The sequence below is a fragment of the Syngnathoides biaculeatus genome, chromosome 4 (assembly GCF_019802595.1).
Source record: "Syngnathoides biaculeatus isolate LvHL_M chromosome 4, ASM1980259v1, whole genome shotgun sequence".
Classification (NCBI taxonomy): domain Eukaryota; kingdom Metazoa; phylum Chordata; class Actinopteri; order Syngnathiformes; family Syngnathidae; genus Syngnathoides; species Syngnathoides biaculeatus.
Genome location: NC_084643.1, coordinates 11376594 through 11400252, shown reverse-complemented (window position 1 = coordinate 11400252; position 23659 = coordinate 11376594). Strand labels below are relative to the sequence as shown.

At 48.2% G+C, this 23659-nt stretch overlaps 3 protein-coding genes across 4 annotated transcripts; all 3 read right to left on the bottom strand.

The window, feature by feature from the left end:
- Window positions 1-1415: 1415 nt before the first annotated feature.
- Window positions 1416-3782, bottom strand: adra2b (adrenoceptor alpha 2B). Its single transcript, XM_061817654.1, has 3 exons — window positions 3710-3782; window positions 3264-3414; window positions 1416-2914 (listed from the first exon to the last, which is right to left on the bottom strand). The coding sequence occupies exon 3, from the start codon at window positions 2907-2909 to the stop codon at window positions 1416-1418; it is 1494 nt and encodes a 497-aa protein (XP_061673638.1). The 5' UTR covers window positions 2910-2914; window positions 3264-3414; window positions 3710-3782.
- A 7338-nt stretch (window positions 3783-11120) lies between these two features.
- On the bottom strand, window positions 11121-14865 carry dusp2 (dual specificity phosphatase 2). Its single transcript, XM_061817746.1, is given in 9 exon segments — window positions 11121-11558; window positions 11560-11633; window positions 11635-11664; window positions 11666-11688; window positions 12901-12958; window positions 12960-13048; window positions 13051-13099; window positions 13179-13291; window positions 14058-14865. Coding segments are annotated over 9 exon segments (876 nt in total). The 5' UTR covers window positions 14431-14865; the 3' UTR covers window positions 11121-11491.
- A 2240-nt stretch (window positions 14866-17105) lies between these two features.
- On the bottom strand, window positions 17106-22894 carry LOC133499578 (izumo sperm-egg fusion protein 1). 2 transcript variants are annotated; one of them, XM_061817744.1, is made up of 10 exons: window positions 22568-22894; window positions 21819-22046; window positions 21651-21722; window positions 20367-20450; window positions 20267-20287; window positions 20104-20193; window positions 19889-20016; window positions 19197-19347; window positions 18489-18657; window positions 18077-18308 (listed from the first exon to the last, which is right to left on the bottom strand). In XM_061817744.1, the coding sequence occupies exons 2-10, from the start codon at window positions 22039-22041 to the stop codon at window positions 18224-18226; spliced, it is 1023 nt and encodes a 340-aa protein (XP_061673728.1). In that variant the 5' UTR covers window positions 22042-22046; window positions 22568-22894; the 3' UTR covers window positions 18077-18223. The 2 variants fall into 2 exon arrangements, with proteins under 2 accessions (XP_061673729.1, XP_061673728.1); XM_061817745.1 differs by lacking the exon at window positions 22568-22894 and having other exon boundaries at window positions 17106-18308; window positions 18491-18657; window positions 20367-20470; window positions 21819-21871.
- Between the last annotated feature and the right edge of the window lie 765 nt (window positions 22895-23659).

Here is a 23659-nt window from a genome sequence, read left to right as displayed (position 1 = left end):
ATGATGAGAGGAAGGCCGCCTTCTCAATATGCAATCAAATAAACAAACGCGCACTTGAAAACGGCTCTCCGTCCGTATGCCCAATCGCAAATAGAAAAGAAGCAGTCACATGACAAGAAAAAGTGTCTCATGCTTCACTCTTACAGATCAGTAGCGCGCGCACACACACACACACGGTCAGCGAAATGACACAACGTGTCGCCGACAGCCCTTGTCCCACTGAGTCAATACGTCAGGATTGGATGTGCTTTTTCAAACACACGAGTTCTGTCAAGGAAACGGCCGACCCGCCGACTCTTGGCGGGAAAGACGGCGACAGAGTGCAAGATAGATAAACGTGCGGTCCCAACAACAACAACAACAACAACAAAAGTCACCGAACCAGTGACCTCGGAATAATCCGAGTTGGGCGACGTGATACATCAACGTCACTGCGGTGTGCTTACTACGTCCTCTTCATCAGACGCTTACCTGACCCCGAACTGGTCGCATCGAGACTCACAATCACACCGGCGGGGCAATTTAGGAGCGTCCAATGAACGTCGCCTGTTTTTGGGAGGCGCGGGGGAGAACTATGCAAACTCCGCACGGGCGGGGCCGGGATTTGAACGCGGGTCCTCGGAACAGTGAGGCCGACGCTCTAAACTGTTCGGTTGCGCCGAGATGAAAAGTAATGCGCATAAATCAGCAAATGAACCTCCCGTGACACGGTGTGAATAATCTCGTTAGAGTTGTCTGGATGTCAGAGAGGTTGTTCCGCCCGCTCCAGTAAAGCATTCAAATCATTGCTTGAGCATTATGTATTTCTCTCTCTCTCTCTCAAAAAAAAAAAAAAAAACAGGGGAAAAAAACCCCACACAACCTGAGTGTCCACTTTGACCCGCAGGCATCCGACGCGTTTGACGCGTGGCTTTAATTGAAAAGGAACCTCCCGCGGGCGTTCCGGCATTTTGAATGGACAGAACGCCTCTCGGCGTTTCGCTCTTTCGGGTGGGAATCGGGGAGCACGCGTTTGGCCCGCAGCTCAACACATTAAGACTGCCAGAAATCACCGCTAACCTTGTGTGCTCCTTGTGCTCTGCGCTGGTGTACAAACGGGCCCGGGGGCTCGTTTGAATCGAAGCTGGCTTTCTTCCTCAAGAATCGATAAAGAAGCACATATATATATATATATATATATATATATTCATATGGTGTAGCGTGGTTTGAACTCGCGTGTCCTCCCAGCACACGGCCAATTTGAGCCGCGGTCGAGCCTGAACCTTACCCGATTGGGTCCAAATCCTGATTCAGAATTTCAAAGTCCAAAATGTCAAGTAACACATTCCACGGCAATTTTGGAATTGGATGTCCACGGCTCAAAATGTTGGTAATAGAGCCCTTAGAAGGAGTTGAGTATGATTTGCCCGACGGTGCTAAAAGAAAGTCCCCTTGGTGCTTCTGCACAGAATCTTTTTGAAAGCCTTCCTAAAGTCTTTGTTGAAGATGGTGTAGATGACCGGGTTGAGGCAGGAGTTGCAGTAACCGATCCAGAAGAAGAACTTAAAAAGCGGGTCGGGTATGGCGCAGGTTTGGGGGCACACTGCCTGGAGCGAGTAGGAGAAGAAGAAGGGGAACCAGCACACCACGAAGACGCCGATGACCACGGCGAGCACGAACGTAAAGCGTTTCTCCCTGTTGACCACGGCTTTGCGCCGAGCCGCCCCGGGGTTGTTGTCGATTTTGGACTTCCTGCCTGGCACCAGCCGCGCCCCCTTTGAAGTGGCGACCACGTTCCTGTAGCGCTCGACGGAACCCGGGGTGCGGGTGCCCCCGCCCGCGGGCGAGCCCGGCATGCTGGCGCTGCCCCGGCCCCCTCCGTTGCTGGCCTCGCTGTCCGTGCTGGAGCTGTCGCCGTTGTTGTTGTCGGATTTGCTTCGTTTTCGCCCCCTGAACTTCTCGCCGCCCCCTTTCGGCTGAGGTGCGGAGGGCGCGTGCAAACTGGCGACTGCCGCAGAAGGAGGAGGTGGGGGCTGCAGATTATTCGGGTTGGGGTCCCGGGAGGGTTCTGGCTGCCCTCCTGACGGGGACGGCGTGATGGCGAGGGTGGGGGGTCTGGCTTTGGACGTTTTCTCGTCCTCTTCCTTACCGTTGGCATGCAATTGCCGCTCGGGCTGACTCGGCGTGGCGGCGCCGACCCCGTCCTTGCGCGGCTCCCCCGGGGGGCACCGCGTTCGCTGCTTGGCGATTTGGTAGATTCTGACGTAGACCAGGATCATGATGAGGCACGGGGCGAAGAAGGAGCCGATGGTGGAGTAGAGGATGTACCAGCGCTCGTCGTTGAGCTCGCACTGAGGCCCCCGCTCGCCGGCGGGGTCGCCCGCCTCGCTCTTGTTGAGGGACAGCAGCGGGGGGAAGGAGATGACGGCGGAGATGAGCCACACGACCACGATGGCGGCTTTGATGCGTCTGGGAGTCCGCTGGCGGCCGTACGTGACCCTGGAGATGGACAGGTAGCGGTCCAGAGAGATAGCGCACAGGTGCACGATGGAGGAGGTGCAAAAGAGCACGTCCAGGGCCAGGTAGATCTCACACCACAGAGACTTGAAGTACCAGTAGCCCAGAAGTTCATTGGCCAGCGAGAAGGGGATAATGAGAGTGGCCACCAAGATGTCCGCCGCCGCCAGCGACACCAGGAAGAGGTTCTGCGGGCCTCGCAGCGAGTGGCTGGTCAGCACGGCGATGATCACCATGATGTTCCCCACGATGGTGAAGACCACCATCAGGGTAATGGCGGTGGCGAAGGCCGCCGTGGCTTCGGGGGAGTACGGCGCCAGCTTGACGACGCTCTGGTTGCAGGGGACCGAGGCGCCGCTCGCATTCCAGTTGCTCAGCTCCAGGGAGCAGCCGCCCTCCGGGACCGCCGCCATGCTCTCTACGGAATAAAAAAAAAAAAAATTGGGAATTCATGTCCGACGGGAACGTGTTGGAAACGCACGCGCTTTTGAGTCGATAGTAACTCGTCTTGCCTCTTCGTTGACTCTACAAACGATTTTTTTTCAATTATTTTCTATGGGGGCGAAGAAATAATACGCACGGAGATACATGCTGTTTATTGGACATTTCCTTTTCTTGATTCCTAAAATTCATCGATGCATGCTTTTCATTCCAATGAAATTAGATTTGCTTTCACCTCCCAAATCTTGAGACGCTCGCTTTCGACTGGACAGCGAATGCTTCTGGCTCTCTGACGCACACATTTAATTGCAATTTGTGATGTTTACCTCTGCTCTTGTCGTCTGCTGCTGCTGTTGTTGTTGTTGTTGTTTTCTCTAAATGTTAGCTCCCTCGCATCCTCCACGACGGGGCTTCCGAATCCATGATAAGCTCACAAAACGCGCGCGGGTCTTGTCGGGTCAGGACATGGAACAGCGCCTTTTAATTAGAAAAGCTCCAGCTCCATAAAACACTGATTTTCTCCTTGGCACATTTGACCGGTTTCTCTCCCACCCCCCCCCCTCACCCCCCCCCCCCCCCCCACACACACACACACCCCTCTCACTTGTCCAGCTCATAAAATACTTCACTCGGTTAATTAAAGGTGTAATGGTTTCTGAGGAAGTCACATTATATTCGTGCGTTGTTGCTCGCAGACACGCCTCAGTGGGGAGCGCAACAATTCACAGAGTCTATAAAGCTCATCATTCACACCGTTTACAATCGTTCATACCGACAAAATCGAAGACCGGAACGACAAGTTTCCAGTTGAGTCCACCAACTTGATTTCTACGAGTGGAGCTTGAAGCTGGAGCTTGAAGACGCGCAATCTTCACCGGTGACATGTCCCGCTACAAAATGGGACGTCAGTCGGTCGCTTGTCGCTCCTCTTATGATTTTTTTTGGTTCCGAGTTGACGAAGCGGCTCCCGTGGCGCGCATCCTCAGCTTCTGAGGCGAAGTGGACCTGAACAGGGTTGCCTCCCTCCCTCCCTCCCTCCCCCCACTTGCGCGTCTTTTTGAGCCGCTGACGTCACCGCGCAGCTGTGGGCGTCACGGGATCCTGACTCGCTCGCTGTCGTCGTTCCATCAAAACGGAACATCTCTCGCGGTGGTGGGCTGCCATTCGACTTCAATTCCGTTCTTTGTTTTCACCTGCCCCTTGTCATAGGCACGAGGCACGGGACCGGACCCAAATGCGGGACTCCCAGGCGAGGGCATGATGTTGAGTGTGGCTTTGCTCAAAACTGAGATCACACACGGGTAAGCGGTCCGAAAAGGCAGAGGCACGAAAAACGCAAGGCGAACGGCAAGGCGGCCATGCCCATGACAGCCCCCTCCAAAAGATGAACAATTGATGCACGAATACATCTGTTGAGTTGGACAAAATGATTCACCTTTGTCAAAATTCATGAACAACAAAAACAAAACAAAACTGGCATTTCAACAGGAAGGGGACGGGGGGGGGGGGGGCTATTATCCACCGAGTAGAAGCAATATAGTAGAAGAGTGATTCTTGGAGATGAATTTCCCTTACCTTGTGATTCTACAAAACAACATGAATATTTCAACTGTTTATTCATCTATCCATCCATCCATTTTCTTAACCGCTTATCCTCACAAGGGTCGTTGGAGTGCTGGAGCCTATTCCAGCTGTCATTGGGCAGGAGGCGGGCGCACCCTGGACGACCGGTCGCCAGACAACCGAAGGCCACATGGAGGCTCATGATCGCACCGATGGGGCAACGGAGAGCGTCCGATCAATGTTGCATGTTTTGGGCGTGTGGGAGGAAAGCGGACTGCCCACCAAAAGAAAACCCACGCAGGCACGGGGAACACATGCAAACTCCACACAGGCGAGGCCGGGATTTGAGCCCCGGTCCTCAGAACGGTGAGGCCAACGCTCTAACCGAGGGGTCGGGAACCTGCGACTCGCGGGCAATATCTGGCTCTTTTGATGTTGCACATGGCTCGCAGAGCCCTCATCACTACATACGCAACAGTGTCATATCCGTCACGTAGGCAACGCAAATGAGCGGAGGCAGTTTGTCCTAGTGGGCTTGCCGTAGTTCACAGTAGCAGTCGACGTGCGCAGGCGCAGAGCAGGTGGCAACAACTCGTGCAAACGATCGCTCAAGGGAAAAAAAAGATGGCGGAGTTGTGCAGTTTTCGGCCTGACTGGACAGACATCCACAGATGGAGGAGGAGGCCAAAGCATACGTGCCTGATCCCGCCAATCAACTTTTTGGACAACTTTTCGCATCAAGACAAGATCATCAAACCAATGGAAGTCATGCTATTGCTGGCAAGAACCGTTCACCATCAAATTGAATTCCGTTCACGATGAACGGATGGAAGTGTCAACGCCTGCGTGAAGCGAAATCTGACGACGTACGAAAGGCGAGAAAGCCATCAGCAAAACCACAAAATCACATTCACGGTAAGAAGTGCTTTTGGCGTCATTGGGTAGCAACGTCGTAGCAATGTCGTTTCAAACAATTCAGAGACTTAATTGTACTCCAAAAGTGTTGGTTCTACGTAAATGCTCAACTACGACTGTATTTAGTTTTTCAAATATTTGAAGTGACATTTTGCCATTTATGGCCGTCTCAGCCTAAAAGGTTCCCGCAGACCTTTTTGCCCCACCGTGCCACCGTAGTTAGTCAGTCGTTGAGAAGTTTTTTTTTTTTTTTACTACTTCCTACTTACGTTCTGTCACGTACTGTGAAGTCCTTATTTGGAGGACTACTTTTTACTTTTATTGAGCCACATCAGTTTTTTTTTTTTATCACTTGAGCAGAATATTTGGCTGCTCTCCCCACCTGTGATTGTATGTCTGTAAATATGATTTCATCCCTTGATGTGAATTTGTCTCCACTGATGACGGTTATTTATCGATGATGCTAATTTGACAGTCGAAGGGCCTTCATCCTGCGCGGCCCCGCAACAAAATGTTTTTTCCACTTCCATGCTTGAGTGTGCAGATGGTGTTTTTTGGGTCATGCTCAGATTTTTGAGATCAAATTGAATTGAATGAAATTCCAAAGATGGCGGCTGGAGTTGGAGCCCGATGGCTCAGCTTTTTGGTTCTTCTTGCTGAGTAATTTTGACGTTCACCAGCCAGTAGTTTTGCCAAATTTGATTCCGTTGCCGCCGTTCCTGCTTCTGCTTCTCTCTTCCCTTTCTTGTGCTGATCCTCACTCCATCCTATCGCAGGCTACTGCAATTCTAGAGCAATTGATTGTTGTTTTCTTTGTTTTCCAAACTGTAATAATATTTACCTTCTCCCTAAGCCTTTTGCCGATGGTTTTGTAACCTCGTTCAGGTCTTACAAATCCTTTTTAGTCTTGTTCGCGGTGATAGAAAGATTGAAATAAAAAAAAAACCCAAAAACAAACAGATTCCTATCACAGATGTTCTTTATACGCGTTACAAATTGAGAATCGGTGTATTGGTAGTTGGTTGATGATGCACCATGCAGGCAATCTGTGGGAGCCACTGGGTTCCCCTCGCATACAGTATATGTACAGTATTTATACTTATCATTGAGTTAAAAGTAGGTAACAAGGCCATATTTATGTTAATAGAAGCAATATGGGGTTGCTCTTCATAAAAGTGGCAAAAGAGTAGATGTTGAAGCCTTGCGACGGGAACAGCCAGCGCAGGTCTTGGGAAAAACTCCTGGTCCCCATTTCGGTTTATCCTCTTGCCGTCCACATTCAGTTTTCACCCTTTTTTTTAATTTTTTTTTATTTTTCAAAACTACAGGATTCCAGCTTCATCGTGCTAATATGCTTATGAAAGCCTTGCATTGAAAAAAAAAACAAACAAACCGCAGTCTTTTCTTTTCTCCTCAACCATTGAAGGCCCATGCACATCTCCAGCCTGTATTTGCGCAGCGTTACTGTACATCCAAGATGACTCATTCATGTGATTTCTCGTGGCTCTTCTGAACAGACATTTTATTGAATTCTTGGGATGTAAAGTCAAGACCTCGCGATGAAAAGAAAGTTTCTTTTATGAGGAGTGAGCTACAGATGGATCTGCTGTCGCCGGGACCGCCTACTCGACGATTTTGTTCCGTTTTACGTGACTTTAGGTTACAACTCTGCAGCATTTGCACGCTTGTCGTTTTGTCAGGGTTAGCACCTTGAAAAAAAAAAAAAAAAAAATCTTCTTTTTCAAGTTTTATTTGTATGTGTTACACGTGTATTTTGTCACAGTGGCTGTTTGCTGAGTGCGATCCAAATTGGTGATCATTATAAGAGATTGTTAACTTGATCGCTTCCTCGACAAAGATGGATATCATTACAATACAAGGTCATTTGATCAAGAAGTGGAAGCTAGCTAGCTCGCATTCATCAAAAGCCAAGAAGTACTGTAGTTCTCAGTTTTCTAAAGGTTGGTGACCCCTTGGACGCTTCAGCTCCTTTCGGGGGTCTTCGATCAGCTCGAAGTCTGGAAAGTGACAAGTTGGACGGGAAGAAATGGAGAACGGCTGCGTTTTATCCACATAACGAGTCGACACCACGAGGATCCCGAATCGCTTGGCGGTATCGTACCAATCGTATGTGCCACGCGTGTGGGAGCCGAAATTCCGGCTGACTTGAAAGGGATCAAATACTCTCTTCGCTCAGTTTGAATTAAAAAAAAAAAAAAAAAAAAATGTTTCTTGAATTGATATTTTGTCTATTACTGTAATAATAATAAAAACAATAAAGTGAGTCTTTTAATTTATTTGTAAATGAGCAAACTTGTCAATTCAGAAGGGAATCACATCTAATTATTATTTCCCCCACTGAAGATGATTACAAAACCATCCAATCATCCGTTTTCTAGACCGCAGATGCTCGTTTGGGTCACGGCTGAGCTGGAGTGGGGTGAAAATCTCTCTCAACCATGTAAAAGAATTTACGAGTGCTCCTTGTGAAAAATTGTACGTAAATAAATAAATGGGATTGACTGACTATGGCCGACGCGGTCTTCAAGAAAGCCAGCATGCGTGTTTTTGGAATTCGGAAACAAGCCGGCATCGCTGCATGCGACCTCCAAAAATAATCCCGCAACTGTGAGTCAGAACTAAGAGCTATTATTCCACCACGCTGCCATTTAAACAAAAGTACTCCCCCCCCCCCCCCGCCCTAGAAATGTATTATGGCCGTGGGGGTGGGGGTGGGGGCAATACTTTATCTTGCCACTGTTTGAAAGGATTATTCGTGCTGTGATAACCTCGCAACGTACTCGCGAAGTCTCTAAAGTGCCCTTTTGACACTTGAAAAAGTGAAAGAGTCAACTTGGAGTTGAATAATGAAACCTCTGAGGGGAGAGTTGTTGTGGACTGTAACATGGCGGGGGGGTCACAAGTGGGACAAGCTCATTTATTTCAGTGTTCAACAATCTGTAAGTAATTGAAGCACGTTAGCGCCAAGCTCACATAAGGCCCTTGTAGCCGTTTTTGTGCTCATGCATTTTCATCGTGACTTGACTTCCGTTTGAATCCGTCCGCATTATGCATCCCCCCCCGATGTAAAAAGGCCTCACGACCCGACCCCCTCGCGGCATCCCTCGTGCTATACTGCTTTTGCAGAGGTCAAGTACCTGATTGCACAGTCTGCCTGCGTCGTGCCCCGAAAATGAAACGGCGCCGGGTTTTGTGCGCTGCTGTTCGGGGGTGGGTAGGTGGCCCCTGTGACACGCGCACGCACGCACGCACGCACGCACTCGGCAACCCACGCAATCAAACACATGGCCTCATGAATGGTCCGTGGGTAGGAGGTCCTGTTTGTTTGGTAATGCGCACATTATTCATTTAATTAAAGAGGAGTCCTCCTGCGGAATTGCAGCTTGCGGGCAGGAAGTAGGCACCATAACCATAACGCTGATACATTTTGCCCCCCCCCCACCCCGTCCGCGCTACACATTCGGAACATAAAGGGAAACAAAATAAAGCTTTTAAGCCCTGGAGTGCTCTCCAATCAAGTAGTGGGTCTGCTTCTCATGGGCGGATTTGCCTGGAGCAGCAAAATGTGTCATGCGCGGTGTCGCCGGCAAACATTGGCGTCCAGGTGGGGAAATTGTTGCCCCCGTCAACCATGCAAGGTGAAGCCGCCTCCTGCGCTCAAGAGTCTGAACGCCGACCCTTATTCGATACTCCATCATAAGAGGGATCCGGTACCAACCGATTACGCGGAAGAATGCAAAATACACAGAAGTAATACTTCTCCGGCGGGGAAACAAGCTGTAACATGACCTAAAATTGATGTATTTTCAGAAAAGACGTCAAGGTCTCAAATTAGATGAGACCTCAATGCCGTCGAGACTTCGTCAGAAATTGAAGGGAGGGCCGGGCAGTCCCCTAATCTGTCATGTGTCGGAACCATAAGTAAGCATTTCATTGTGTTTAGAAAAGACAGTTGTCGTCCAATCATTACAGTAACGTGTTTAGGGCGCCCTTTGGCAAGCTTTTGCTCAAAAAAAAAAAAAAAAAATCTGCGACATTTCGTTACATTTAGCTTCACAAAGTGCTTCAAAATAAAACTGGTCACTTTTATGCACACTTACAACCATGTTTGTCATGCAGACATTAAATGTTTCACCTAAATCATGAATCCATCCATCCATCCATTTTCTCATCTGCTTATCCTCACGAGGGGCCCGGGAGTGCCCGAGTCAAAATCCCAGCTGTCATCGGGCAGGAGGCGGGGCACACCCTCAACTGGTCGCCAGCCAATCGCAGGGCGCACAGAGACAGCCAACAGCACACCGACGGGGCAATTTGGAGTCTCCGATGAATGCAGGCACGTTTTTGGGACGCACCTGCACCTGCGTGGCTTTTCTCCGGGTGGGCACTCCAGATTTCCTCCCACATCCCCAAAACAAGCAACATTCATCGGACACTCGAAATTGCCCCCAAAAGTGTGATTGTGAGTGTAAATGGTTATCTGTCTGTCTCCATGTGCCCTGCGATTGGCTGGCGACCAGTTCAGGGTGTGCCCCGCCTCCTGCCCGATGACAGCTGGGGTAGGCTCCGCCACTCCCTTGACGCTCGTGAGGATAAGCGTCTCAGAAAACGGATGGGTGAATTTGGATCTATGGTGTAGGTGTAACATTTAACTCTAAAGTTGCCAAATATTGTTCTAGATGTTCAGAAAAGTGACTCGAATTTTTAGTTTTGGTCTTTTTTTTTTTTTTTTAACACTGAAGCTAACTGTGACAAAATGTTTGCTATTTTCAGGGCCAGCCGCTTTACAAACGGCTGTGTGCATGCATTAGGGCGTGCAGTGTTCTCTAGGATTTGCGTGGGCGTAGTAATAAACCGCTTGCAGTTGGATTCCATATGATGATGATGATGATGATGATGGCGCGGCTGACGCAGACGACATTAAATGGAGCCTCAAAGAACGGATGTGAGCGGAAGCTTTTTCTGACCAAATGAAGCGCGAAGCCAATTTTCATTTCACGTCATTCTGAAGTGCAGATCATCAACGCGGTTGCCATAAACGTCACTTCTCTTGGTTTTGATTTCAAGTAGGCGCCATATTTCATAAACAGTGCGACGGTGACATCTGCTGGATGACTGCAGAGGACTCTGGAAAAAGTATCACATCGTAAGAGGTCGCTGTTTACCTGTGAAATAATAAATCTGCTCCTCTCCCGTTTTGAACTCGTTATATTTTGCATTCCTCCGGAAATTTAAAAATGTGTCTCGTAAGTGTTCGGAGAGGACATTTTGCTTCGGAATGCCTGAACCCTTTTAGGATTTAGTTGCACCTGATTCAAGATTTCCCAAAGCGGCCCCAGAACACAACAAAACCCGCCGCCCGCTTGTTTCACACAAAGTCCACTACGGCGTTCTTTACGACAAAAATGGTCCAAAAATGAAAACTGAAATAACTTGAAAGTGACCAATATGCTTCACCGTGTATTGCTGAGCAACATTGCCTCAGGGACAATACTCGTGTGACTCTTGGGAATTTCTTTTTTCTTTTTTTAAACAAAACTATTTTTAAGTCGAGAACGAGCAGTCCTTTAAACTTCTGCCATCCACACTGATCCATATTTTTATGTACATTATACAGTAAAAACAAAGAGTGAATGGGTTCACAAAGCTTTTTTTTTTTTTTATTTGACACCCCCCCCCCCACCCCTTAAAAAACAAAAGATCAGCAGGAATTTTTCTCCAAGTATAAAGTTGATTTGCTGACGTGCCAACAAACTCGGCCGTCATCCACAATAGCAATAAATACAAAAGTGTTATTTACATGTTTGCTTTGTGCACAATATTGTGCAGCGACGGCAGCATCGCCGCACGTTCATTTGCGCTAATACCAAAATGTATGAGGCGTGTCTGAAACGTTGTGCGCCTGGCGTCCCAAAAGCACTTCCAAAGACATTGCGTGGCCGCTTCTCCGTGCGCTGAGCATCCCGCAGTTCCCCGGCCTCCCGAATCACTCCGCCCGTGACGCCGGTCCCGGGACTTTGGCGACACGCCTCGCGTCCACGCGATTTTTCTAGTGTCAGCCCCGACACATGACGTCCGTTTCAAACTGCAGCAGCTGCCCCGTGAACGCCAGGTTGGGGGACCAAGTCCGAGGCCTCGTCCAGCCGAACCCGCCGGGCGTGCATCGGGTAGGCCAGGCAGGTGGTGGCCGAGCGGGATGATCCCCGCTTGGCAGTGGACCAGCACTCGGGCCCCCGGGCAGCTTCGCGGCATCTGGGGGTGAAGGCACAGCGGAGTTGCTTTCTTTTTGCTCCGACTGAAATTCTGATGTCATGGAAACGGAAACTAAGGAACGTTGTTTTTTTAAATGACATTTTCCCATCTGTGACTGTCTGTCGCGTGAAGGAAAAATGAAGCAAGAGTTTTTGTTCAGGAAAATGCCGAAATCAATTGCTTGTTTTTATAATAATATTGCATTTGTGTATTTGAAAAAGGTTCTGTTCAATACACCCCTAAAAAAGGTCAAAGGTCCTTTTGTATCCAAATAAGTCATCTCACCCAGAACTATATTTATTTGATGATTCCAATCTTTTCCTCCTTAGTGACAGATTTTAACCGAGAAAGGAGCTCAAAATGCGCTGAAATGTACAAAAGGTGCCATTTCTCATGCTTGGCCAGGAGGTGAGCACCCTTTAACCTTTAACCTCTGATCCTGGAATCAGCCCCTATTTTGAACTACAGCAGGGATTCACAAAGTGTCCTTCCATCCATCCATCCATCCATTTTCTTAGCTGCTTATCCTCACAATCCCAGCTGTCAACCGGCCGCCAGCCAATCGCAGGGCACATCGAGGCAGACAAACCGCTCCACTCGCAATCACATCAACGGCGCAATTTTGAGTGTTAAATTAGTGTCGCGTGTTTTTGGGACGCGCGGGAGGAAAGTGCAGAAAAGCAACGCACCGACGGGGAGAACGTGGCAACTCCGCACAAGGGTGGCCGGGATTTGAACCCCGGCCCTCAGGACTGTGAGGCCAACACTTTCCAGGTGAGCCGCCGATTCACAAAGTAAACTACGTTTTCTCGTAATACTGAATGAAATGCTCAAACTGTGCTAAAAGTTACGGTGTCTGAAATGACTCCACGAGAGTATTGAGTTTTTTTTTTTTTTTTGAAAGCATATTTAGGCGCCATGTTGGAGGCCCCATAGCTCAGTGGTTAGAGCACTGGTTTGAAAACCAGGGGTTGTGGGTTCGTATCCCACTGGGGCCTCCACTCCCTGAGAAGGGTTGCGTCAGGAAGGGCATCCGGCGTAAAAATTGTGCCAAACATCTGAGATGACACGCTGTGGCGACCCCGAAAGGGACAAGCCGAAAGAAACTTCTATTTAGGCGCCACGTTGATGTTGAAACTTCACCCTGCTTGTTTAGCTAAGAGACTCTCTCTGCCCGTTTTGATTTGCGCTCACACTCGTGGTAACCCCCACCGACAAAGGCGATGGCCGCGGAGAAGCGGGCTCGGATGTCCGCGGCCAGGCTGTCCCCCCACGCTGAGGCGCGGGTACCGGAACTCCCCCTCGAAGACGTTGGGGCACGAGGAGGACACGTTGAGCACGGCCGACGTGAGGGTCTCGCCACGGCGCTGCCCAAAAACAGGAAAGGCAACAGTTCTACGGGGCCGTCCCGCAATTCAAAAAGGAAGAAGGCTGACGACTCGCTCGGGTATATTGATCCATTTTGGCCCGATTTGATGTTATTTAACCCGATCGTACGCCGGCGTCTTCCGGCCCGAGCTGACCGGTGGCTCCGATTCCGCTGCGGAGAACTTTTTCCTGAAGCAGAGCTCTGTGTAGGCCTCTGAGAAGCCCTCAAATCCACCTAAAACGGACGTCACAGTCTTACATCTTCCACCGTACGTCATGCGTAGATCACGGTGGGTGAAAATGATTTGTTTTCATGTGCGGGTGTGGAGGGGGCGGGGGCATGAAACTTGAGTTTCTTCTCATCCTTTTCTGTGTAAGGACCCCCAATGCAGGATGTGGGGTTTGTTTTGTTTTGTTTTTTTTTTTTTTTTACCCTCCTAATCCTAAACGTCACCGTGTTTATCAAGAGGCAAATATGTTTCCGGCGTGCAATGAAATTCTTACTCTGCTGGTCAGCATGGAAGTGATAAATACTATATTGAATACGGCCCTCATGTTGGGGGGGGGGGGACCTTTTCAAATTCATTTGCATTGAGTATAATACATTTGCACTTGGTCTTTTAAAAGTAATTGTTTTGTTTTTCCAAACTTTAATTTGATGACAATTTTATTTAACCTTTCCGAATCATATTTAATGGCCTAGTGTGTAGAAGACACAAAGAATTTTCCTCCAGAAGTCGGCGCTGCCCTGGTACGACATACGGAACTTTTACTCTCAACACATTTGATTTGAAAAACTAACTACAGTTTTTTCCCCTCCCCAAACTAAACCATGTTACAGCGATTTAGAATAATGTTCAACACGTCCTTTAGGAATGAAACTTCTGCTCCATTTTTGATGAACCGACTACTACTTTAATTGCGGTCGGTGTCAAAAAGATTGGAGAACCACGAGGCCCCGTCTGTTCTTGTAAACAAAAATGACTAAAAGACGTTCTCACCTTTCAGGAAGCAACTTTGCGCGCGGACTTCGTTTGGCAGGGCCGCGAGCAACATTTGGGCCACGCTGTCCGCCTTGAGGTCTCCGACCGAGCGGCCGCCCTGGTCGACCACGACCACGACCGTCGGCTCCGACCGCAGCCGGCCCAGCAGCGTCTTGTCCGGGATCAGCCAGTCCAGGGCCACCTCGGCGCCCTTGGACCTGCGCCGCAGCGCCGAGTTCCAGTTGACGTTCCGGGACTCGGTGATGTGCCCCAGCGAGAAGTCCGGGAAAGGTCTGCAGTCCAGGACCACGCAGCCGGCGGGGGTGCGCTCCCCGAGGAGGCGAACCAGCTCCGGGATGTTTATTTCTAAAGGCTCGCCGACTGACGTCATGATCGGAAAAGGTAAATAAAAAAACAAACACCTCCCAAATAATCTCAAAGAAAACAAAAATATATGTATATCATGCAGAAAAGGGCCAAATTAGACCGCGAGCTGTCCTTCAAGAAAGTTGAGTCCAGTACTTGTTCCCGTGAGTTGCAGCGACTGACTTGAAAGCGTTTCCACTTGCAACGTAACATAACTTAACAAACGGCAAGCAAGCCCCGCCTTGTTTACCATCCCACGCAGCACCACTTCCGGGCGGAAGTGCCATACATGGGTTTACCCGCCTCTCCTAATATGGACTATGACGTGATGTCATTTGTTTTTTCCATTCCGTATGAGGTTGGGCGGTGGTGACGTGACGCTAGAGACAAAAAAAGTTATTCAATAACCAGATTACGTCCTGCAACAGGCACCGAATTTGTGAAATATTGTTCTGCATTACTCGGGATTTGCAAAACATTTTTTTTTTTTGTCATTAAAATACAAATGACAACTAAGTGCAATACCGTTTCTTGCCTTTTCTTATAAATTTTTCTTTATCTTTGACAACCCACCCAAAACAAAGATCACGTTGGATGAAAATTACATTTGCAAAAATACACAAATTAAGAAAGCAAATAATGAAGTGTTCAACTGTATCCTGCGCACGCGACCCAATTTTATTTATCGGTGCCACGTGGATAAATGCGTACTGCAGTTCACCATGAAAATAATGAATCGGCACCGTGTCAGCACGAGCTCATTGAATTGTAATTAGCCGCGGGGGGGGGGGGGGGGCTATCACAACAAAATGAGGCGTCACAATATGTGATTAACATTTAAATAAAAATAACCACGAATTTGCACGTCAATGTCTGAACTCTTTAATATTTCTATTTGGCTCTCTCTCTCGTTCCATATTAGTCTGCCTCATCATGTATCTGACATTTCCCATCTGTTCCACACAAAAGCATATTTTCCTGCACTGTACTTTTGTCTCGTCTTTTTCCCCAAAGGCCACACACGAGGAGTGACTCCCACCGCCTCCTTGATCTTCCCACTTCCTTCCTGCGTCTCCTTCTCATCTTTTCGCCACGTGCCCCCCCACTGCTTAGGCTGCAATTTCAGGTCACGCAAACGCCGTCACCCGAGAAGCTGAGCGTGCACGCGATGCAACCGCAGCACAAACACACACACACGTGCAAAAAAAAAAAAAAAAAAAAAGGTCCTCCCCCAATCTCAGCAACCCCCAACCGGAAATGAAATGTTTTGCACATCCTGCCGTCCCCGCCTCACGACAAGTCCCCCTCCCGCGTGGACATCTCATCACCTGCTTAGTTCTCCCAATTACCCCGTTCATGGTTTACTGAACCCGGGTGACGAAACTTCCACAGCCCCTGAGCAAAGTGAGCAATCATTCCCAGACGTTAATGGATGGTTGCAATTTCCAACTTAATTACTCACATTTTCATTTCCATTTTTTTCCACCTTTGCGCGAGTGTGCCAAACCATAAACATCCAGGATGAGAAAAAGAGTAAGCATCTTTTAGGGATTTTCAAGTAATTCTACCCGATAATACCACAAAATCTTGCAATTTTGATTATTTTAACAAAAAAAAACAAAAACAACAGCACGTTTTCATTGGCACTTTTTCAAGTAATTCTACATGATAATACCACTAAATCTTGCAATTTTGATTATTTTAACAAACAAAAAAAAAAACAGCACGTTTTTATTGGCACTTTTTCAAGTAATTCTACATGATAATACCACTAAATCTTGCAATTTTGATTATTTTAACAAAAAAAAAACCGACACGTTTTTATTGGCACTTTTTCAAGTAATTCTACATAATACCACTAAATCTTGCAATTTTGATTATTTTAACAAAAAAAAAAAACAACAGCACGTTTTTATTGGCACTTTTTCAAGTAATTCCACATGATAATACCACTAAATCTTGCAATTTTGATTATTTTAACAAAAAAAAAAAATTTTATTCAACACAGCTTCACTCAGTTTTTTCAACGACCAAATAAGGAACAACACAAACTTTTTATTCAGCATGGCATCATTTTAACTTCAACAATAACCTCACCTTGATTTAAAAAAAAAAAAAAGAGAATCTTTCTGTTTATGTGATTGTGTAATTTGTGCATGATGAATCGTTAAAGTTTTGTATCGTGACACTGATGCCATCGGTTGCAGAAATTAAGCCACTTAAAAAAAAAAAAAGGCACATCCAAACTCTGGACCCGGATCCAATTGTGGGCTGCGACATGAAATAACATAACCCCGTAAGCTGTTAAGAAGGGGTGGGGGGCTCCAATTACTATAACGAATACGTTGGAGTTTTTGGGATATGAAAGAAACTACAACTAAAAAAAAAATTGAGAAGTCATTTGTTTCCTCCACTTTCTGCTCTGTATCGAGGTCTGGTTTGTGAATATATATTAATGATTATGATCCTCAAGTCAAGACATGTTGAAATGCAGTTTTTTATCACAGATTGGTAATGTTTTGGTTCGGGCTCCATTCCAGTGGGCCACCCCAAAATCATGAAAAATCCTCCACAACTCGTCCCCTGAAATGAAAAGAGAAAGATGTACCCCCCCAAAACCCCAAGCCCTTTCTAATTGCTTGACGAATTGGTTTGAGAGAATGTTTAATAAAGTCAAAGAATGTTGAAAGAGGCCTCGCCTCACCCCGGTGTGAAATAAAATGTGTGCAATACGTTGTGAGCTTCCAAGATGAATCCAAGAAAATGTTTTTTTTTTTTTTGGAATGTAAATCAATCATTGCAGAATCTTCGCAATTCTGCTTCTCACAAGGGAGACGCGGGATTATTTGCGTGACTGGGGTTGTTGATCTCGTCAGAATGGCTGCAATCCAGATGTTGACCTCATCCCAGATTGGTACCGGGAGCGGCCACGTGACCAGGCCAGCCCTTCGCCTCTGATACGGATGCGGGTTCCCTTTCTGGGAGGCTGAGTTGAGGATTTCACATGCGCGTGCGTGCGTGCGTGCTTTGTTATTGATGTTATTCTCCCCGTGCCTACGTCTGTGGCTTTTCTCCGGGTGGGCACTCCGCTTTGCTCCCACAGCCCCAAAACGTGCAACATTCATTGGACACGTTAAAAATTGCCCCCAGGCGGGATTGTGAATGCGGGCGTTTGTCTCGATGTGCCCTGCGATTGGCTGGCGACCAGTTCAAGGTGTGCCCCGCCTCCTGACCGTTGACAGCTGGGATAGGCTCCGGCACTCCCGTGACACTTGTGAGGATGGATGGATAAATATAATTTTTTGCCACTTTTTGACATTTTTTTTTGGTCCAAATAACCAAACAAACTTTCAAATCTTCATAAAATTCAGCACAGTCGGGAACATATTTGAGAATCAGTATCAGCGTTATTGGGCAAGTGCGTAACGAGACACACAAGGAATTTGTCTCCGGCCCCTTCTCCTTCCACTTCAAACTGTTCAGATCATTCGGACACGAATGCAAGATTATGTCTGAATGATTCAGATTCCCAAAAGTCATTTTGACCGTAAAATTGACAAAATGATCATTTTACGAGGCCTGAGCTTATTAGCTCGTGAGCCAGCACCTCTGGTCGCGACCCGTCGAGATAAACTGCGGCCAGCGGAGCCAAAACGTAACATTTGACACGGCTGGGCGTTGGCGTAACTTGACTGGATGCAAATTGGTAGTTTGGTGGTTCCTTAGCTGCTGGAATAGGATCGATTTCCACTCTTGCCGTCGGGTCCGTTGGAAGTTTTCAGCCCCCCTCAGAAATCGTTTGCTGTGCACGGCATCCGTCAGAAAAAGGTGGACGCGTTGTTTTCTTCCTCCACCCTTCTGCTCTCCCTCTGTGATGTGTTTTTTCGCAGAATCGTCACCCTCCTGCGGGAGAGATCACATGAAATCAAACTCACGTTTAAAAACAAAAATCACCTGTGTAGCTTCTTGTCTTTTGTCGGTCCTTATGAAGGGCACAAGTAACCTTTTCGAAAGGCAGATCCCGTCCTTTGTCCTTACAGACGGCGCCAAAAGTAGTCTCGCTCGTCATTTATCGCGACTTACACGATTACGGCGACGAAGACGAGGCTCCCTGCCAGACTTAGGGCGCTGACTACGGCCATGAGCGTCGCCAGGGCACCCCCGGAGGATTGAAAAAGTGACCCGTCGTCTTCGGGAGCCGGCGCAGGCCGTTTAACGGAAGCTCGGGGCCTCCGGGTTGGCCCTGGAGTGACTGGAAAGGACCATTAAATGCAGCATGAGAAGCACACATTGGAATCGCTATTTATGACCTTTTTTTTTTGGGTTTTTTTTTTTCCCCCAAGAAAACTTTTTCACACGGAGGGATCGAGCGTCCAAAACTTGATTAGATTGTGAAGCTCGGTCAAACACCCACACCCCCACCGACCCTCGAATGGGTGAAAATAATCGACCCCTTCTTTTCTTCAGAATGTTTTCGCTTTTACTTTTAGTCGAGTATTACAGTACACGTGATACTGCACAAGCTTTTTGTGTGCAGCGCTCTCGTATTTGATTCCTCCCACTGCTCGCGCACCCGCGACCGGTGCGCCGTTGTTTTTTTCCCCCCGCCGCGTACGGAGCCACGGCGACGAGTGACGTTTGTGTCCGGCTTGCGGGGCTCCGAGAAGCTCGTCTGCGTTTGCCAACGTTGATGCCGCGGCAGAACGCGAGGGCCGGAAATACGGATGACGTTTCTATTTCATTGTCTGCGAAAAAAAAGGAGCCGCTGATAAATGCGATGTTCGACTTTACCGGTGAGCGGGAATGCAACTCGGTAGAACACGGCGCCATCTTGGCCCTCCAGCGAGCACCGATACACGCCCTGATCGCTCACGTGGAGCTGGTTTAACACCAACGACGAGTCCTCCATCACGACCACGTTTCGAAAGTCACTCTCATTGAGCTGGGCGCACAAAAAAAAAGGGCGAGACGTGAGGAAAGCCAAGACACGTACAGTCATATACAATAAATTGAACGCTACTATTAAGTTTAAGGGCGGAAAGCCTCTGCCTCACAGTTTTGAGGACCCGGGTTCAATTCCAGCCCTCCCTGTGTGGAATTTGCATGTTCTCCGGGTGGGCTCTCTGCTTTCCTCCCACATCCCAAAAACGCGCAACATTATTTGGACACTCTAAATTGCCCCCAAAAGTGTGACTGTGAGTGCGACTGTTGTCCGTCTCGTTGTGCCCTGCAAATGGCTGGCAACCAATTGAGGGCGTAGCCCGCCTCCTGCCCGTTGACAGCTGGGATAGGCTCCAGCAGTCCCCGTCACCCTTGTGAGGATAAGCGGCAAAGATAACGGATGGATTGAAATTGAATTTGAGGAAAATGACCAAAAAAAAAAAAAAAAAAAAATGGAAAATTGCACGGGAAAAAAAACTGCAGATGCGGTACTTATGAGCGAAGACGAGAGGTTGTGAATATTTGAGGCTGGAAAGGCGGACCTTTGCGTCTCCGCTCACTGCAGGGGCCCAAGTGTAGTGGTACTCCGGGCTCCCGAGCAGAAGTGAATGCCAGGGTCGGAAGCAGTCCAGCACCGCCTGCCCGCCCTCTTCGGCCCTCATCGGGTGCTCTGCAGAAAGGGGAGCATAAAGAGAGGGATGCTCTCGGATGAACGTTTTCATAGAAGCCGGTAAAGGGTCCGCACTGGAGCACATACCACCGCAGTCCACTTTGCCGGACGGAGACGGGCAGCTGTACATCCTGTACTTGCACGACGTGCAATCCATGACGCGTCTTTTCAGGAGCCCTGAGAGCCATACCGTACGCAAAGATGAATTCTCTGCAAGGTTTGCTCTCGCAAGGAGAAAAATCCAACTCACCGCACTGGTTGGGACACAATCCTGAGGGGAAGACAAAACCAAATCCGTGGCCATGGCATTTAGAAGATGACGCGCATTCACTCGTGTTGAAGCGGCTTACTTTCACCGATGAACTTATCCAAGTGCTTTCCCAACATCCTGTCGCCGTCGTTCATGACACGGATCAATTTTGTGTGAGGAGGTCCTCGGGGTTGAATCAGATAGCTCAGTGTCAAAAATCAGAAATACATTGTTTATGTATGCAGCGGAACCGCTAGAAACAACATCCATCCCAGGATTCTGGCTGCCCTCCAGAAATAATCTGCTCCAGGTTCAAACTGTCGCCATCTTGAATATTAGCAGTATGGGAAAATGTGTAATTGTAGCACTTTATTGCAAACGCCTAAAAATATGTTCAAGACAGGGAATGCAGCTTTTTTTTTTTTCCCCCACGTTATTTTATTTGTTAAAGAAAAATACCGTGCCCGACTAAGCGCAAATTATTAGACTGACGAGGTGTCAATCATTTGTCGTGCACTCGTGCCAGCGTCGCTTGAGCTTCAGGAGCTTTGTTGAAACAATTTCGGAACAGCGGGGGTCGGGATTGCCGAAGTCAGGCTCCATTCAAATGGCGCAAGCAATTAGGAAATTTCCCCTTTAACTACTGTTCTCATGAAAACATTAAAATTGCCTCGTCGGTGTGATTGTGAGTCTCGATGTACCCTGCGATTGGCTGGCGACCAGTTCAGGGTGTACCCTGCCCGTTGACAGCCGGGATAGGCTCCAGCACTTCTACGACCCTTGTGAGGATAAGCGGCTATGAAAATGGATAGATAGATGGATGGATGGATGGATGGCTTGCTCAGCTATTATCGTCCCCCGCCCCCAAAAAGGCCCAAAAAAGATCGGGAATGATGGAAAAGCTAATGAGGAGGGTGCCGAGTTTCACAACACACAAGAATTGATAGATTTGTTCTCAGTTTTCATCACTCTAAATTTGTTAGTAATATGTGAAGGTAACAAACGATGTGGGTGCAAATCACAAGTAGGCTTGTGTGGGGGGAAAAAAAAAAAAAAAAAAAAAAAGAAATTGGCCATATTCCGACTTAGTATGGTGGTTCCACGTGACAGCAACAAGATACGCAGCCAACTAATCTATGAAAAATGTAATTTCACATCATAAGCCAAACCTCGATGTTTCCAGAAAGTGGGAGGAAGCTGAAGGAAATTCTTTTTCACCGTACGGGCCCACGCACGACGGCGTTCCTTTGGGAAATTCATATTTCCGGAAACCGTTGTTGGAATATGAAAGTGAACCCCGTCGGCGCGTTTCGAAGTTCGACTGAAAATGATCACGCACGGACGGGAACAAATGGCGTAGAAAAGCGCTCGTGAGAGTTCTCACCGGTATTTGCTTTCATGGAGCGCTCAAATTCACTCAGGTACTCAGTTTTGACTCTGTACAGCGTGGTTGGGTCTAAAGCAACGAAGACACAGGCCGTTAAGCACCACGGAATCCGATTTACCGGCAGCAACCGAAATAAAACAGTTCACGGGAAGACGTCATTCTTACCTATGACGCCCTTCCGTTCCTGACTCGTTTTCTTGTACCGATTATAAGATTCCTGAATGATCAATTTCAAGTTGATCTGTACTTCCATCGAAGGAGAGGACAGCGAAAAGTCTTCATTCGTGTTAACAATCTTGCGGTCACACTGCAGACAGGCCTCGGTCACCGCGGCGCCGCGCAGCATCAGCACCAGCGTCGTCAGCGCCAGCGTCGTCAGCGCCAGCATCCCGCCTACGTGCGAGGACGAGCAAGAACGGTTGTCAGTCGGAATGAAGGCACCTAGATACAGTATTTATTCTTTTTCACAGATTTGACAATGGGATTTTGGGACCTTGGGTCACAAAGTGAAATTTGCGTCAAAAGCAAAGGATGGGGGGACTCGGGTCATGATTTGCTTTCACGGGGCCACGTAGCATTATGGGGGGGGGGCTTGATCTGGCCCCCGACGCCACTCCAGGACTGAATTGCGTAGACCAGTGGCGAGGCTCGCCTCTTTTTTTGGGGTGGGCTCAAGTCCGCCCAAAGCTATCCTCAGCCCACTTTGTCCTCAAACGACCCCCGCCCCCCGCCCCAGCAGTGCGCAAGTTCGACGCCACCCGGTGTCCGGCCATGCCCGTGCCCCACATTTGGACGTGCCAACCTATCAAAAAGCTCGATGCCAATCATAGCGGAGTCAACCTTGTAAAGTGAATTTTCATTGAATAATAAATCATAGTCAAAGTACTATAGATGTAATACGGGTGCTGTCTCACCTGGAGGTCGAAACACGGTGACCGACGTGTGCCAAACGACAAAGCAAAGCAGGAATAATTCAAGGCTGGGATTTCCGCCCTTCCGGAATGGTGCAAAAAGCTGGCATTTTAGCCGCCTTTCTTTGATATTGTGACATTCTTGTCTTTCGTAGCTTTCTTCAGGCGACGATGACTTTGATCACTGCCGACGTGTTGTCATAAATGCGTGTCACTGTTTGATGAGGTTGTAGCGCCGGAGAAAAGGAACAGAACTTGCTTTATTGTTCGACATCAAAACACTACTCGCATAACGGCGGGAACTCTGTTAACCTTTTACTCCGGAAGCGCAACAACAAAAACAGTCCGTGCGGAACCCCGCACCCCAACTCGAGGTCCCGCGGGTGAATTCTATACGACGGCGGCGCAGTGGACGACCGGTTAGCGCTTCTGCCTCACAGTTCTGAGGACTGTGGTTCAAATGGTCTCCCTCTGCCTGGTTGAGTTTTCTCCGGGTACTGCGCTTTCTTTCCTCCCACATCTCCAAAAACGTGCACGGTCGGTTGGGTGAATACAGTACTGGACTCGAAATTGCCCATCGGTGTGAATGTGCTTGTGAATGGTCGATTGTTTCTGTGCGCTCCACGATTGGCTGGCCAACACTTCAGGGTCAAAAAGACCAAAAGAAGCCCAAAAGTCAACTGGGATAGACTCCTTTCGGGCCAGCTGACCCTACTGAGGATAAGCTGCACAGAAAATGGATGGACGGTTTCTATACGACACCCACTGAGAAAAAAATAACCAAATAAAAATAACAATAAAACCCTTCCCTGCTTACAAAAGTCTACTTGAGTTAAAGGTCAAATGTACAAAGTGTGAACTGTACTTCAGTACGGTAGACAAAATGAATGTTCCTGAACATTTCCTTCCATTGCCTGATCCGCTTATCCTCACAAGGGTCACGGGAGCGCCGAAGCTTGTCTTGGCGGGGCACAGCCTAAACTGGTTGCCGGCCAATCGGAGGGCACAAAGAAACAAACAACTAATTGCGCTCACAATCTGCACCTACGGGCAATTTAGAGTCTCCAATGAATGCCTGTTTTTGGAATGGCGGAG